Here is a 16,949-nt window from a genome sequence, read left to right as displayed (position 1 = left end):
TTTATTTATTTTTCCCTGATGCCATGACTCTCGTCTTCATTTCCTGTTGGTGCATCTGCGCACCTTCTCAATACCGTCCGTTTACAATAGACACTGCCATTGACTCGAATGATGTTATCCTTTTCCTTCAGGACTCGGGATGTTGAAAACTAATCCTCTTGTTGGGAAACTTCACTTCTTCATCGGTCAATCTGCATATTGGAACTTTGGTGACTGGATATGCAATCGTAACGGTTCTCCTGTTTTGTTCTGTGCCGCAGGGAAGCTGAAACTTGGGTAGGTGAAAGCTCAGCACCTAATTTCTTCACCCTCATTCGTGATGCTTTCACTGCCGAAGGCAAAGCCAGCCTCCATGTGGTACGGACTGACGGTATAGCCTCTCCCTCTCAGAGTTTCTCATAAACTTGCATTAATATTTTACACATTCCTCAGCTTTCCGTCGTACATTCTTTGTGCCCTCATAATAAAACTTTGTATTTTCACCTGCCAGGCATTCGAAATGATTTACAAGCTCAAATTTTCAACCCTTCAGGTTTTTACAGTTGTAATCGGAATGCTATTCACACACAGGCCTCAAGATATTTGTAATTATTTGGTTTTTTTCTCTCGTCATCATGCTGATATCTTCTTTGCATTACATGATTCGCAAATTAAATTTTGAAATGCACGTTTTTGATGCGCTACACCATGAGCCAGCAAACTACTCACTTTACTCGCTACCCATTATGATTGTAATCTAGCATTCACCGATTTTATGGGTTAATCGCAACATGGCACATGAGATGCTGTTTGAACCAAGGCATTGTGCGGCCCAGTACAATCTCTTACACTTTCACAAACTTGGAGATGAATTGCTGCACTTCCATTAGTTATTTATTCGGACACAGCCTATGGCTGCTTGGTTGCATCATTTTCTGGGGGCTCAGCTGTGTCGCTGATGCAATGCCCCCCTGTTACCGGTAAGCAGGTACTGATTTTGCCGACCTCAGAAGGATGACGGGCTGGGTAAACCCACCTCGTGTTAATTCAATGGATAGACAGAGGCTTGAACTCAAGACCCTAAGATCTTAAGTCGGCTGCCTTAACCGTTAAGCCAACGCCAGGCTTTTGGCATTCGTTGATGGATAAACTTGTTTACCGCATTGCGAGTTATATAAAAGAAGCCTTTAATGTTTTGTTTTTTTTCCTCTGCAAGATTAAGGCTCATAGAAAAGTGAGGTGACAGAGGGGATGCATTAACAGTTAGACATGATAAGCAATGGAGAAGAAGGAGAGAGAGAGAGAGAGAGAGAGAGAGAGAGAGAGAGAGAGAGAGAGAGAGAGAGAGAGAGAGAGAGAGAGAGAGAGAGAGAGAGAGAGAGAGAGATGGCCGAGATGGCCGAGGCAGGTTGATGGGTGGGGGGGGGGGTGGGTAGTAAGGATGGGAGATGATTTGAGGTGGTGGTGCACACCACCTGCTTTGAAGCCTAAGAGGAAAGAGTGTGATAGTACTGACTTAGTCAGGTGGTTCCACAATTAGGAGGAAAGAGGTACCAAAAGGTTGAGGTGTGCAGGTCAGCCTGGATTTGGTGAGTTTAACCAGGAGGGGGTTACTGGAAGAATGCATATTGGAGGATCTGGGAAGGATTAGAGGATTGAGAAAACAGACGGAGAAGAGGCGATTCAGCAATAGGGATGCTGCCGACAATACTGTGATGGGACAGAAACGGGCCTTGTGCTTCAGCCTCATTAAGGGAATTCCGATAATGTTCAGAGCTTTAGATTCTGCAGATTACAGGATATATAAATAAACCTGGAAAGAGTTTATCTTTTCATCAGGATTTTCATCCTCCCCCACAATTCAGTAGAAACATGTTTTATGAAATAGCCAGGAAACAACGAAAGAGTTTTGCGCAGGTGATTAAATGCTCATCCCTCGTAGAAACCTCACGTTTGTTTTGAAGCATGACTGTAAAGTCTGAGCAACCTGCGCATTGCCCAGCTACACACCCTTTCTTCCCCCAAATTACCTGCAAAGTTTCAGAGCCTGCTTCAAGGCTTCTCTTGGTGGTTTGAAACCAGCCAATTGCACCAAACTGCACGTGATCCACTGGCTTCAAAAGCTCCCCGAGTTTTCCTCAATTTGATCTTTCCTGAGCCGTCGGAGCTGCGCCGCTGTTGCACAGTTTGCTTTTTTCTCCAACCGATTTGTAATATCAATGGTTAATTATATTGTCACGATGCGCATCTTCAACCGTGATGCTTTTCGTCTGTTTCTCTGCACCACACACCGAGTTTGCATCATAAAGTTTATTTCATATCTTTTCAAAACTCACTGTTTATCGCTATTTTGTTCTTTTCACACGGTGCTTGTAATTGGTTGAGAGACTACGACGGCGAAGACAAAATGATGCGACGTGTTTCGGCATCGATTTAATTCCCGTGGATTTTTGGCGAGGAATCTGTGGATTAACTTGTGAAAAATTGTTCCATTGTTGTTTAAGAAGAACCTTTTTGCATCATTTATCCCCCAAAAAATTTGCAACAACTTTGATGGTTGATTAAAAAGAAAAATCTGCCAGGCACCCAAAGCATCGCGATTCCGATGTTCCACAGTGTTTGATTGAATGCTGATAATCAGATTTGAACAATCACCCTGACTGACCCCTCATCTTGACTGCCTTTCCGACATCGTGCACAGCTTGAAGATCGCATCCAGGAATTTGTGAAGTCACAGCGAGAGGAGCTTGGTTCTTGGAACCCAGAGTTGGGAGGACTTGGGAGATTGGGCTCTTTGGGGCCTGACGTCATCCTCTTGGCTTTGCAATTCTTATCTGGGGAAGGGCTCGGTGAGGTTTGCAGCGTCGTGGTAAGGGGAAAGATACTACCCCGGTATTGCGGTTTCATTTATTATGCTTCGACGTTATATTGTTTTGTTTTATTTTTATTTCTTCCAGTCCCTTTATCTCAGATGCCTCCAGATTTTGCACCTTTTGTGGATTTCCGGGAGAGATCGCAACAGTGGAAATGGATTGGTAAATTTCCTCACTTCCTCTTTTATTACCCTCGCCGAAGGAGAGGGTATTGTATTTGGGTCTGTTTGGTTGTCTCTGTCTGTCTGTCTGTTTGTCCGCACAGAACTTTCGTGTTTTTCTCCGCAACTGCTTGTCAGATTGAGACGAAATTTTCACCATTGGTGCGACTACTCATGCAGAATGTTTTAATGATAATGATGACGTCATAGGTCACGTGGTGTGGCAGTCATGTTGCAAAAAGGAAAAAACTTTGGACCTCTATCTCTAAAATTGCACCAAGGAAAATAATTGAAACTTGGCAGAGAGCAAGTACTCCTCATGGGGAATCGTGTGATTTTTTTTTATGACGTCATAGGTGCCTTCATTATGACGTCATGATTGCATATGTGGAGCGCTACATCCGATCGTATGAAAAATTTGAGGGTCATCTTGGGATAAAATGGTCCACAAAAGAAACTTTGATGACGTCATCGGTCACGTGATTCGGCAGCAATATTGTTTTGTTTTTTTTTAACCTTCAAAAATCTTATTCTCTAAAATGGCTAAACAGATCAAGGCGAAACTTTACACATATGACGCCTATCCATGAGGAACAAAAGGTCCACACATATGATGTCATAGTTCACATGATTTGGCAGCCATATTGGATTTACCATGAAACGTATAAATATCTTCTCCAGCACAGCTGAACAGATCGAGGGGAAATTTCACGTAAATGTTCCCCAAGGCATGCGTGTACAAGTTTGTTAAGGAATAATTGATGTCACAAAGTTTGGCAGCCATATTCTGTTTAAGAAAAATATTAAATAATGTTTTCTCTGGAACTGCTTAATCAATCGACATGAAACTTCAGAATTGTGATCTGGTAGTGATGGGGAATACAAGTTTTAAATTTCAACTTCATCGGACACGGTCTGGAAGCCATAATAATAATAATAAAAAAAGATGTGGGGTTTTTAATCATTTTTATTTTTTATTTTTGTTTTTTAATAAGGCTCACTTGGCTGTGCCTGGATGGGTTTGAGGGTACAGAAGTAGCAGCTGAAACGCAAATCCTATCCAGGTTCCTCCTGATGACTTCATCTTTTCTTTTTGCTTGTTTGGGTTCCTTCTCATTACTCCAATGCAGGACTGGACCTATTTGGTCTCCCATTTGATTTGAATTGAATTTATTTTAATCCCATTCGACATTGAAATGAATAATCATAAAACCGTCATGGGTCAGGGTCAGGTGTCTGATCAAAGCGGGGTTACATCAAAGTGGGACGTCTTTGTACCCGGTCATCACTGCCAGCAGTTATAAAGTGGCAGTTATAATTATGTGTATTATTAATTACTAGCGCGTGCCCGTACGTGCGTGGCCGTACCTGCAAAAAAAAAAAAACCACGTCACTTGTGGCGTCATAGCACCGTGTCCTGTCATTGGTTTGGAAAATAAATGGGCATAACTTAGGAAACAGATGAAACGGATGAAGAAGAACGATATCAAACCTTGAAATGGCACATACTCAGGTCCCCAGCGTCAATTGTGACGTTAAATCAAACGAAGAAGAAGAACCGTGACATCAATTGTGACGTCATAGCACTGTGTCCTGTCATTGGTTTGGTAAATAAATGCCTATAACTTGGGAACCACTTGTCTGATTAATATCAAACCTTGAAAAGGCACATCCATAGGTCCCCAGCAATATACCTGGCAAGTTTCAATTAGATCAGACCAGTGGTTGTCGAGAAACAGCGGTCACAGACAGACACACAGAGATTGCTGGAATTATAGATAGATGTAACACACCAGTACACAAAATACACCACATAAGATGATACAAACAACGCACCACACAAAACAGGTCAGGTATGGGAGCATGCGCCGGAGCAGTACGTCGCCGGTACTCCAGGTCCTCCTTCTGGCCATCCCCTAGGCAGATGCCTGGCCCATCCCCATCTCCTTGAGATGCTGATCAATCTGCTGCAAGCACGAGGCACGTGGTCGGCCCGTTGGCGTTCTCCACTCATGAGGCTCCCTCGCTGAGAGAATCTGGTGAGCAGGATCAGCATGAGGAAAACGAATCACATGTCCATACAGCCGCAGCTAACGCTCACGGACTATGAAAGTAAATCTCATTTGAGTCTCTCTCAGCAACCGCTCGTTGGACACAAAGTCCGACCAGCGATAGCCAAGGATTCTCTGAAGAGACCTGGTACCAAAGGAATGAAGTCTCCATCTCGGATCACTGGTCAGAGTCCAAGTCTCACATTCATAGAGCAAGACTGGAAGCACCAAGGACCTGAAGACTCGGACGTTCGTCTTTCCACGCAGCTACCGGCAGCGCCACACCCCATGATCCAGTGAATCCATGACGAGCCAGACCCGACCCAGATGTCTGTTGACCTGGCTCACAACCAGCTGAGACATGAATATCACTACCAAGGTAAGTGAATCTCTCTCTGCGACCTCAACATCCTTGTCACAATCAGGTACAGACAGGATAGCAGCACCCAAGATGACATTGAAAGCCTGGATCTTAGTTTTGACCCAGGAAACCCGTAATCCCAGTGGCTCCGACTCCTCATTCAGCACCTCGAGGGCCGCCAGAAGGATATCTAGAGTCTCCGCAAAGATGACTACATCATTTGCGAAATAAAGGTCAGAGATCTTAACAGAGTCCAGTTCATGCAAGTGCTGAAAAGTGTGGGGGCCAGTACATACCCCTGACGAACTCCAGTCACAACAGGAAATAAGTCAGGGATGGTATCACCACATCTCACAGCACTCTCAGTACTCGAGTGGTGTTCAGACATCAGATCGATCAGTTTTGGTGGTACTCCATGAAGACCAAGAATCCTCCAGAGGACATCCCGACTCACTGAATCAAATGCTTTACAGAGATCAACAGAGGCTGCAACCAGCCCCTGTCGAAACTCTCGTCTGCGTTCGGTGAGGACCCGAAGAGCAAGGATACGGTCAATCGTTGACCTCTTTGGTGTAAAGCCTGACTGCTCTGGACGCTGGTGCTCAAGCAGATGGTGGCGAACCCTCCCAAGAATTATCCGAGCAAAGACCTTGCCTGGCACTGAGAGTAGCGTCACCCCTCGGTAGTTGTTGCAGTCCTGGCGATCACCTTTCCCTTTCAAGAGAGGGACAACAAGGCCCCTCTTCCAGTCAGTTGGGATGATGGGGTTGTCTTCCAGACAACAAGGCCCCTGTGTTTCAGGCAGAGCACAGAATTGTATGCAACGACACAAGTACAGAATTTCCACCAGCCTTGAGAAGTTCAACATGGATGCCACACATCTCGGGAGCTTTACTCCATTTCAACCGGTTCACCCCAGCCTGCGTTTCCACAAATGAAGTTGGACCACAGTTGATTGGAGGATAAGCCACAGGGATTGTAACACTCCTGACATCCAACTCGACAGCTGGTGGATCAGCCTGGTGCAGCTGCTCAAAGTAACTGGCCCAGCGGGCCTTCACCTCGGACTCCTCTGTCAAGAGCCCACCACCCTCTGCTCTAACTTCAGTACACCGAGGGATTGGCTTGGAGGAACGCAACGCACAAATTCCCCTGTAAGCAGGACGAGAATCACTTGACCACAGGTGATGCTCTACCCCCTCACAGATTCCTCGCACATAGGCCTCCTTGACCACCCTTAATGCGCGTACAGTTTTACGTCTCAGCTGCCTGAACAGTTAGGCTCTGCCATTCAGCCTGGCCATGTGACTATTGGTATCCAGTGTCCCTTGAGAGACCAAATTCTTCTTTGCCCGACAGTGAGTTTCCAAGACATCCACCTGCAACATCAAGGATGGTGGTTTAGAAGGCACTCCACAACTCTTCAGGATCCTCCCCCCCCCCAAGCACCCAGACCCCCCCAAATCTCCATTTGGCCTGTTCGCAAACTCCTCAACTACCCTCTCATCCTTGAGCTTGCCAACATCCAGCCGATGATGGGATGGTACCATTCTCCTGGATTTAAGCTACAACTTCAGAGTTGCTATAACAAGCCGGTCGTCAGTCTTGAAGAACTGAGCACTCTGGTGAACCCTGCAGTTCTGGATCATCCTCCAGCGACCATCAACGAGCATATGGTCAATCTCCTTTGCCACACCGTCAGCGTTGGAATACCAAGTCCAGCGATGACCTTGTGGGTGCTGAGACCATGAACCAGTCACCCAAAGTCCATGACTTCATGCAAAGTCTAGGAACTTATTGCTATTTTGGTTCACAGTTCCAGACCAATGGGCACCAACACACAAATCCTTAGTCTCATAATGCGCTCGTTGTCCGGTGCTACCTCAATTATCATTGGAGTCAGCTTATTTACACAGCTTCAGCAACTCCTTGGGCATGGTAACCATCAGATCTACCAGACCAAGAGTAGGTGTAACCACCCACCATGATATCGCCACAATTTAGTCTCTGAACCTCAGAGAGTGATGCAATACCGATGTCCATACGCTTGAGCTCAGATGATAACAGACAGGTGATCATCCTCTTTGGGATCGGACATTTCAGGCACCCACCCAAAGGGACTGCCTCAGGTTAACCCAAGGAGACCGCCGTTTTATGGATGACACCTCAGCACCACCCCGACACACTACCACAATCTGACCCGGGAAGGTTACTCCGTGGCTTCCCTCCTATCATCAAAGATTGGGGGTCCCGAATTCTTTGCCCCAATCCGTCATCTGGTGAGCTGCCCTGCGAAGGGCAGCTGCACAGGAGGTACTCCCACGGAGTGGGTTTTCAGTTTTTTTTTTAATGCTTCTGGAAAGTTTTGCGGAATGAAGGGTTTTACGGGGGCTGGAGGGCAAATCCTGCCACCGACCTCCTAATAAAAAGTGCTTCAAAGGATGAACCGGAACTCTGACATACACTACATGACCAAAAGTATGCGGACACCCCTTCTTATTCGTGGATTCGGCTATTTCAGCCACACCCATTGCTAACAGGTGTATAATATCAAGCACACAGCCAAATAATCTCCATAGAAAAACATTGGCAGTAGAATGAGCCGTACTGAAGAGCTCGGTGACTTTCAACATGGCACCGTCATAGGATGCCACCTTTCCACCAAGTCAGTTCGTCAAATTTCTGTCCTGCAAGAGCTAACTCGGTCAACTGTAAGTGCTGTTATTGTGACGTGGAAAAGTCGAGGAGCAACAACAGCTCAGCTGCGAAGTGGTAGGCTCCACAAGCTCACAGAACGGGACAGTCGAGTGAGGAGAACGCGACCTGCCCGAATTTGTCGTGCTAACTGTAAAGTTTGGTGGAGGAGGAATAATCGTCTGGGGCTGTTTTTCATGGTTTGGACTGGGCCCCTTAGTTCCAATGAAGGGAAATCTTAATGCTACAGCATACAATGACATTCTCGGCGATGCTGTGCTTCCAAATTTGTGGCAACAGTTTGGGGAAGGCCCTTTCCTGTTTCATCATGACAATGCCCCCTTGCACAAAGCGAGGTCCATACAGAAATGGTTTGTCGAGAAGAACTTGACTGGCCCGTACAGATCCCTGACCTCAACCCCATCGAACACCTTTGGGATGAATTGGAACACCGACTGTGAGCCAGACATAATCGCCCAATATCAGTGCCCAACCTCACTAATGCTCTTGTGGTTGAATGGAAGCAAATTCCTGCAGCAATGTTCCAACATCTTGTGGAAAGCCTTTCCAGAAGAGTGGAGGCTGTTATCGCAGCAAAGGGGTTGAGGGGGGGGGGGACCAACTCCGTATTAATGCCCATGATTTTGGAATGAGATGTTGGACGAGCAGGTGTCCACATACTTTTGGCCATTTAGTGTACGTCTTTGTCACAGGTCATTATGGAACTGGAATTTAGAATCTGCAGAGCATCATTGTTCATTCGTAAAAGTATATTATGATTTTACTTTCTTTGTAAAATTTGAGACACTTTTGTAAGTATACCTATATACCATAGAGTGTTATGTTTTAAGATGGGTTTTTTGTGTGCGGGTTGTCGGGATTTTTGGGGTACGGGACGTGGTGGGGGGGTACGGGACTCGGGTGGGGGTGGATACGAGACTCGGGTCAGGGGGTTGGTACGGGACGGACGGACGGGGGATTGGTACGGGACACGGGGTGGGGGTGGTTCGGGAGCATGGGGGTTTTTTTGGTACGGGGGTGCGGGGTGTTTTGGTGAATGCGGGTTGAAATGCTGGAAGGTGCGGGTTTTTTTTCTGATTGCTCGACATGTACTTCATGGAGTAATTATTTGTTTGTGTGTTTAACTCTGCAGGGTCTGGACGTGATTCGAACTCTGAGCTTGGAATTTTGTGCCAGTTGTGGTTGGAAATGAGAGATCAAGGGTTGGCCAAGGTAAGAGTGAGAGGCATAAATCGTTCATCAATTTTTGAAACAAAAATGGTACATGGTGGTCCTGGGATCTAATTGTGCCACTATCTTGTATGAACAGGAAGCAGACGATAGTGATTTGTCACCTGCAGGGAAGACGTAAGTCATGTTGTAGTTCAATGCATATAATATGTTCAGATATGAGGATAACATTTTAATCGCGTCCTCTCGTGCAGGCGCACGGATTTTGTCGTGAGGCCAAGCACAGATGATGAGAAGCGAGCTTTCCAGGAACAGGTCAGTGGGAGGGCTTTGGTGAAGTCATTTTGATAATGAAAAGCATTTGTTACGTTTGATTGACTTGACTTTTTCCCTTTTGTTTGCCATATTGAATGGTGTCATACTCAATGTAAAGGCACATTTGGAAGCGTACATTGGCATGTAAAAAAAAAATTGACAATCATCTCCCCATCACTTACAATGGATATCCATTTGGTTCCTGTTTTTCCTGTCTTGGTACCTTATTGTATGAGAGTGACATCTGATTCTCTCGAAATTGATAAACACCTATTATGGCAGAAATATAAAGTTGTGGTTAGTTTAGTGTAGTGTTGGGTGGTTTGTGGTGGAATCCTTGAGATGCGGCACACAGATATTTGGTGCTTAACTTGAGAGTGCTATATAACACATGCACACAATATGGTCCATTGTAGTTTTAACAAGAGCAAAGTCAACGGCATGCCATCTCATAAATCCCCACGCTTCCCTCTAAAGCAAAGTTGAAAGACTGCAAAAAGTTCCACCAGGTATGACCCAGCGTCATTTGCAACGTAAATGTTGACATGTTATTCAGAATAAAACAGCAATTAATATTTTTTTCTATTTCCTGCGCTGCATCATGAAGGAGCGAAGGCGGTACAGCCAGCCGCATAAGGCCTTCTCATTCCACATGCACGGGTTTGAGTCGGTCGTTGGGCCTGTGAAGGGTGTCTTCCACAAGGACACGTCGCTGAACAAAGTGCGTGAGCACTCATTGCTTCGTTCCGATCGTCCGGCTTATGTCACCATCCTCTCTCTGGGTAGGTCACTTGTGCATCACAAAGATCCTACTGAGATAGTAAGTAAACACAAAATGGTACTCCAAAGCTTTAGGCCAAAACAATTCTTTTTTTTTTTTCTGGTTCTTGGCGTCTCCTCATTAATATCTAAATCCCCAAAAATGAATGTCGCTTTTAAATTTTTTATTATTATTATTATTATTATTATTATTATTATTATTATTATTATTATGAACACATTCCTCATTTACTCCAAAACTACCAAATTAAAGCATTTTATTTTTGAGTGGTTTATGGGTATATGAACGATTCTACAGTTATTTGGTATCCAGAATTTTGAGTAGAATGTGTGATGTACCCAAGATAGCTCTTCCTTTGCAGCTTGGATAGTCTTCGATTGCCAGGATGTTAACCTATTTCTATAGGATCTTCTTCATCATGCAATTCCACTGATTACCAAAGTTTTGTTACCTCTGCCAGTGAAGGTGGATAGATATTATGTTTTCACCCCTGGTCTGTCTGTTGGTTGGGTGTGTTTTCGAGGACGAATCGATTGGATTTTGGTGAAGATTTGAATCCAGGTCTGGATACTAGAATCTTTTAAGTGATTCTTCACCATTCAGAGATATGACCAAAAATGATACATAGCACGGTATGTCCAAAAGTTGCGGACGAGTTACGACAAAACTAGGTGGATGAATTGGATCGATGACAAGAACAAGCCAATTTCGATTTTGGTTTATGTCCAGATCCAGATCCGGCCTATCAGATAAGTACAAAATGTCAACTGTTCAGCCTGGTGGAGGTATGCGCTCGAAGAAGTGTCCTTCTACTTCTTTCTGTTGCTTTCATGCCCAGCTTGATGACTTTAGTCTTTACTATCACATAGTTAGTTGATCCGTTTGCTTAACTCATTTCATCCGGATGGGGTGCAGTGCTGAATCATCGTGATCACCATTGTGTGAATATTACTCCCGTGGTGTTTATTTTATTCATTTATTTATTTATTTTAAGAAGGTATTGTTGTTGAAGTTAGCAAAAGCTTGCAAGCGCATGACTGTGATCAGATGTCTGTCAGGCAGGAGAAAGTCTGTCCATATCGGTAAATACAGAAATAGCATCCATCGTTGGATTTTTCCCATCGCCGTTCGTGCCCATCTTGTGAACTTAATGGAAAATATCGAAGAGCCGTGTTTACGTTGCACGAAGTGAAAATGCGATTCTGCTGCACATAAATACAAAACCTGATGATGTCTGTTGGTCATGGTGAAGTTTGTGACCACGTCGATATGAGACTGAGAAATCTGAACAAGGAACTTTGATGCAGGAGGCCATTTGGCGCATCGTGTCTGTGCTGCACTTCCATTAAATATATCCATCAGGCTCTCGACTCGATTTCAATGAGGGGAGGACTGGGGATGAGAAAAGTGTGGCAGGCACAGAGACTCGAGTGTTGTCAATGCAAATATAATCAATATTTTAAAACTCTTTTGTTCATTACGACTTGTAACTTTCCTTTGTACACGTGGGATGGTGTGTGTTTACTGACCCCTGAAAACACAAGTGTTAGTGAATGCTCTGGTTTTGCACCATGATCAAAGCGAGGGTGATTCCGGTAAACCACTCCAGTACATGACATGTGACACCCCACTCCCTTAAAACACTTGTATGAAAAGTTTATGTATGTGGGATTCAGTATTCACTTCTTTTGTGATAACAAAATGCTGTACTGTATGAACAAACTGAAAAGAATCTTCCCAACAATGGATTTTCAGGTGAATTAAAAAAAACTTCCTCCCCAAATCTCATTTTTATTTGCAGTTTTTTTTTTTGTTTTGCTTCAATTTTAACAGGATCACCCCCCCCCCCCCAATGCATATTTGACATACATTTTACAGAAAGGGGGGGGGATGCAACTGGACACCTGGAACCCTCGTGAGGAGTCTTTTGCTCGTTACTTTCCTTTTTTCAAAAGTTCTGCAGTTTCACACCCATGTATCTGCGGTTATATTCAGCGTTGATATCCTGTCCTTGAGTTCCATCATCTTTACATCCTTCCATGTTTCCTCAGTCTTCTTGCATGGACTCAGTTATATCTAGGTGCTTAATTGTTTGTCTTCCCGCATCTACTGTGTGCCTTTCTCTGTGTTACCTCCACCACCAATGGCGAACGGAGGTTATGCTTTCACACTGGTCTGTCTGTCTGTCTGTCTGTCCATCTGTGAGCAGGATATCTAAAATGTTATGGATGGATTCAGCCGAAACTTGGTGGACAAGTTGGGTGTCTGACAAGAACAAATTGATGAGATGTTGGTGAAGATCCGGATCTGGATATGAGACTTTTAAAGTGATTCTTTGCCATTGAGTGATGGGGCAAAACGACACAGAGCATGATATTTCAAAATCTTGTTTATGGATTCTGACAAAACTTGGTGGATGAGTTGGGTAGGTGGCAAGAACAGGCGGATTAGATTGTGGTTCAGGTCCAGATCCAGATCCGGCCTATCAGTTGGATACAAAATGTGAACAGTACAGTTTGGTGGAGGTATGTGTTCCACGGAGTGCCCTTCTAGTTGTTCTTGTGCGAATCCTTCATTGCAGCAGTATTGAAGCTTCCAGTCCCCTACTCATGCTCATTGTTCATCCATTTCACATCTCTTCGTTTTTCTTTGAATTACGTTTGTGGGAAGTGTTTCGTATTCAAGAAGTCTCTGTCTGTCTGTCTGTCTGTCTGTCTGTCTCCCGCTCGCACTCCTTCTCTCGCTCGCACTCCTTCTCTCGCTTGCACTCCTTCTCTCACTCGCACTCCTTCTCTCGCTTGCTCTCTTTCTCTCGTTCACTCTTTCTCTCACTCCCCCCCCCCCCGCCTCTCTATTCACTAGTTAATTTGCAGCAAGTTCACTTCTTTTTGCAGTTCCCTCTGGATTCAGTTGACACCAAAGGTTTATAATGCCATTTGTGGGAGATTCGTTTCTGGCCTTTAAAGTTTGATAATCATATCCCCATTTGAGCTCCTGGCATCACCGGGCGTAGTGGCGTGCGCCTGTAATCCGGCTACTCGGAGGCTTGGGTTGGAGGATCGCTTGAGGACGGGAGCTCTGCTCTGGGCCGCACTATGAGAGGATGTAGAGCAGCCAGGAATCATGGCGAAACCCAATCCTTATCCCTGTCGTAAGAGGCGACTAGAGTTGCGTCAGGAGGGGCATCCGGCATAAACCTGTGCCAAATCAGTATGCGGATCATAATGGATGATCCGCTGTGGCGACCCCTAACGGGAGCAGCTGAAAGAAGAACAACAACATTTGAGCTCCTGGCATCGTTTTTTTTCGTCGTCGGTCTTGCCGTCATTGTGATTGCAATCTGCTTGACGAGGGTCCACTTTGAGAACATTCCTCTTTAAGCTTACCTGCTGCCTCTTGTGCTTGTAGTTGTTCCAGTTCTTGTTTCTTTTATTGACCCCAATCTGGTTCCTTAGTGTGGGACACACTTTCAAGAGTGGTTGGCATTCAGAGTTTAGCACCTCTTGAGCATCTCAGCTGTAAGGCACTAGAGTATGTGTGTGCTTGCTTGTTTGTGTATTGTGGGCCAGTGAGGTTTTGTTGTTGTTTTGTTTGTTTTCTCCAAGTGCTCTTTGTGTTGCTGACAGTTCGTGATGCCGCTGCGAGACTCCCGAACGGGGAGGGAACTCGTGCTGAGATATGTGAGCTTCTCAAAGACTCGCAGTACCTCGCATCCGATGTCACAAATGCGCAGGTACGGAACATCCGATTTGTTTCCGGAGTGTTCAAAATTATTAATGTTACTGTATATTTGTATTTGCTATTTAATAGTAATGGCTCTTATGAGTTAGTCCCTAATGTAAATCGATACATTTTTGGTTAACTTCATTGCACTCCCTTTTGAGCTCCCTTCATAGTTTTCAAGACATTAGTGTCGAATGCATTAATTGCAGATAAACTCTGTGGTGAGCGGCGCACTGGACCGGTTGCATTACGAGAAGGACCCCTGTGTGAAGTACCATGTTGGGCGCAAGATCTGGCTCTATTTGCACAGGCGGCGTACGCACCTCGAGTTTGGTCAGTTGTCACTGTTACAATCTTACACCTTATTTCAGTTTTGCATTCCTCCGTGTGCTACCTGTGTAGTTGGTGCAAAGTTTGTTGGACACGAACACGATTTCTGTCTTCCCTGGGGTCACCTGTCTATGAGGTTGTGACAAGTTGTATGAACGCTGCTCTGGTGTTTTTTGTTTTTTTTTGACACCTGTGGTTTATATCTGAGGAACCCTGGTGGTTGAAATTCTGGTTTAACGAAGGCTTGTGCTTGACAGTGAGCCACCTCTCCTGTCGTGGGGTGGAGTACGTTTTATTACATTACTTGTAGAATATGTCGTTTATTTCCAAGTTGTACATTTTGAATTGTTTACATGTTTGAAACTTTTCTGGGTGAAGACCTTTGTTTTCCTTTATCCATTAAGCAACTTGCCATTCTTGTTTCCTCAATCAGGTTTCAAAACCACTTCAGTTAATCTTGTTGACATAACGACCCTCTCTGTTAGCGGGCTGGGAAAGGACATCATCGACGACTCAGCTTCACCTTTGCAACCTCATTACATTAATTGAAGATGCATTTGAGAACTACATGACGATCAACTTCATATTCTGCGTTTGCTGCGGTGAAGGTGGGCCTGTCTGACAGAATGCCCGAAAAATTCCACAAACCGAAATTGGATCACATTGTTTTTCCTTGGGCACAACCCACCCACAGTGGTATCAGAAGCACGATGTGGAGCTGGGATAGCAAAGCATTTGTTAGCACACCCGTCTGCAACAACCCTCTGTAATAACCTTCGATCTCCAAAACTTTTGGGTTTTCTAAAACCCACAACACAAGACAAGTGTCCTCATCAAAAGTTTAAGTTGTCATCATTCGGCGACCATGATTGACTTGTTCGACCACACGAGAAGCACGGAAGTAGCTTCAACAACTTGATCTTAGAATTTCCGCATTCCAAGATCTGAATGTTCGAGAACCATGGCCCATTCTTAACACCAATCCTGAAATTGACAATATGCACAACACGTCCAAACAATGGGTTGTTTATTCTTGTACTTTATACCTTTCCAAGCACCATAAACGTCAATCTACAACATTGTTAACAAATTCCCAGAGGTGAAGGAAACGGTCTTTTATCACTCGAGTACCGGCTCTCAACTCGTTCATAAACAAATCTGTCAAAAATAAATAAAATACAGTACTTGGACCTCAATAGTGATAAACCACTCTGCTTTTCCTCACAAACACTCTCATTGGGTCATTATCCATATTCAATCGAATGATCTTTCAACCAAAACCTCGATCAGAAAACCATTCATTCATATCCATTTGCATGTCATCAAGTCATTTCACTTGGAGACGAACCCGTCCACGCGGGGTTTTGTGTCGGAGTAGCTGCTCATCACCATTCCATCCCGACTGTCATCGCCATTCCCAATCGATATGTCTCGAAATGCATTAACTTATGTGCTTGCTCAACCTTTGTCACAGCTGAGACGTCACCACTCGTTATTGCACAAAGGCATGAGTGTTTTTTTGGTCTCACTAATTACAACAACCGAGTGCTCTTGTTTATCACTCTTTTAACTTCCCTGTTCTACCATCGTTGCTCTGATACTTACTATTTAAACCCTCAAGTCAGTTAACAGGTGTCAACATGCTCACCATGTACATCACGTGAAATACCTCATTCATTCCAACATTTGCTCCATTAATATTCTGCCGAAGCACATCATTAATTTTCAATTTCGTTCCAAAAAATTTAATTATCGCACCTCGTTCTGACTCACTAGGTTACATTTCCAAAAGGCATTCATTAGTTTATACAAGGAAATATAACACAGGTGGAGGCCATTCAGCCCATCATCTCTGCGTGAACACCACACCAACCCATCTACACAAGATCCAAGGAAGAAAATACAAAAGAAATGTTTTTAATTAATGAAAGAATTTTTTTAATTATTATTAAGTTTTTTTTTTTGTTTTATTTATTTCTTTTTGTTTTTTTTTCCCTCAGAGGCGGGGGCATGGGCTTGGTTAAAACACACAACATCAACCACACAACCCCCCTTGACAAGACCCCCACCAACAGCACTCCATACACATCCTTATACCCTTCTTTCTCCATAACTTCTTGGTACATATCTAACTCTAATTTAAACTTATCCTTTCTAACTTATCAAAATTAAACCTTGCCAGGGAGACCATTCCATGCATAAACTACTATTCTTCTTCTTCTTTTGGCTGCTCCCATTAGGGGTCTCCACAGCGGATCATCCGTATGATCCGCATAGTGATTTGGCACATGTTTTACGCCGGATGCCCTTCCTGACGCAACCCTGGTCGCCTCTTACGAGACAGGGATATGGTACATCTATTTAACCGGGGTATACACTGGCCCAGTACACTGGTACTCACTTCGCCGACCTCGGAAGGATGACAGGCTGAGTCAACCCCCTGGTGTATTAATTCAGTGGCCCAACGGGGCTTGAACTCAGGACCTTTTG

General features: G+C 44.4%; 1 protein-coding gene across 3 annotated transcripts in view; it reads left to right on the top strand.

Moving 5' to 3' along the window:
• Nucleotides 1–16,949, top strand: part of NFRKB (nuclear factor related to kappaB binding protein) — a 92,565-nt gene that overhangs the window by 43,307 nt on the left and 32,309 nt on the right. For all 3 annotated transcript variants that reach the window (XM_085875842.1, XM_085875841.1, XM_085875843.1), the window contains exons 10-18: nucleotides 261–357; nucleotides 2,681–2,828; nucleotides 2,937–3,014; nucleotides 9,273–9,352; nucleotides 9,450–9,487; nucleotides 9,565–9,625; nucleotides 10,233–10,407; nucleotides 14,033–14,139; nucleotides 14,339–14,462. In XM_085875842.1, coding sequence (XP_085731968.1) covers nucleotides 261–357; nucleotides 2,681–2,828; nucleotides 2,937–3,014; nucleotides 9,273–9,352; nucleotides 9,450–9,487; nucleotides 9,565–9,625; nucleotides 10,233–10,407; nucleotides 14,033–14,139; nucleotides 14,339–14,462 — 908 coding nt within the window. The remainder of the gene's footprint in view (nucleotides 1–260; nucleotides 358–2,680; nucleotides 2,829–2,936; nucleotides 3,015–9,272; nucleotides 9,353–9,449; nucleotides 9,488–9,564; nucleotides 9,626–10,232; nucleotides 10,408–14,032; nucleotides 14,140–14,338; nucleotides 14,463–16,949) is intronic.

The sequence above is a fragment of the Eptatretus burgeri genome, chromosome 3 (assembly GCF_056783735.1).
Source record: "Eptatretus burgeri isolate ZD-2024b chromosome 3, Ebu_testis_v1, whole genome shotgun sequence".
NCBI lineage: Eukaryota > Metazoa > Chordata > Myxini > Myxiniformes > Myxinidae > Eptatretus > Eptatretus burgeri.
This window is presented reverse-complemented; position numbering and strand designations above follow the sequence as displayed.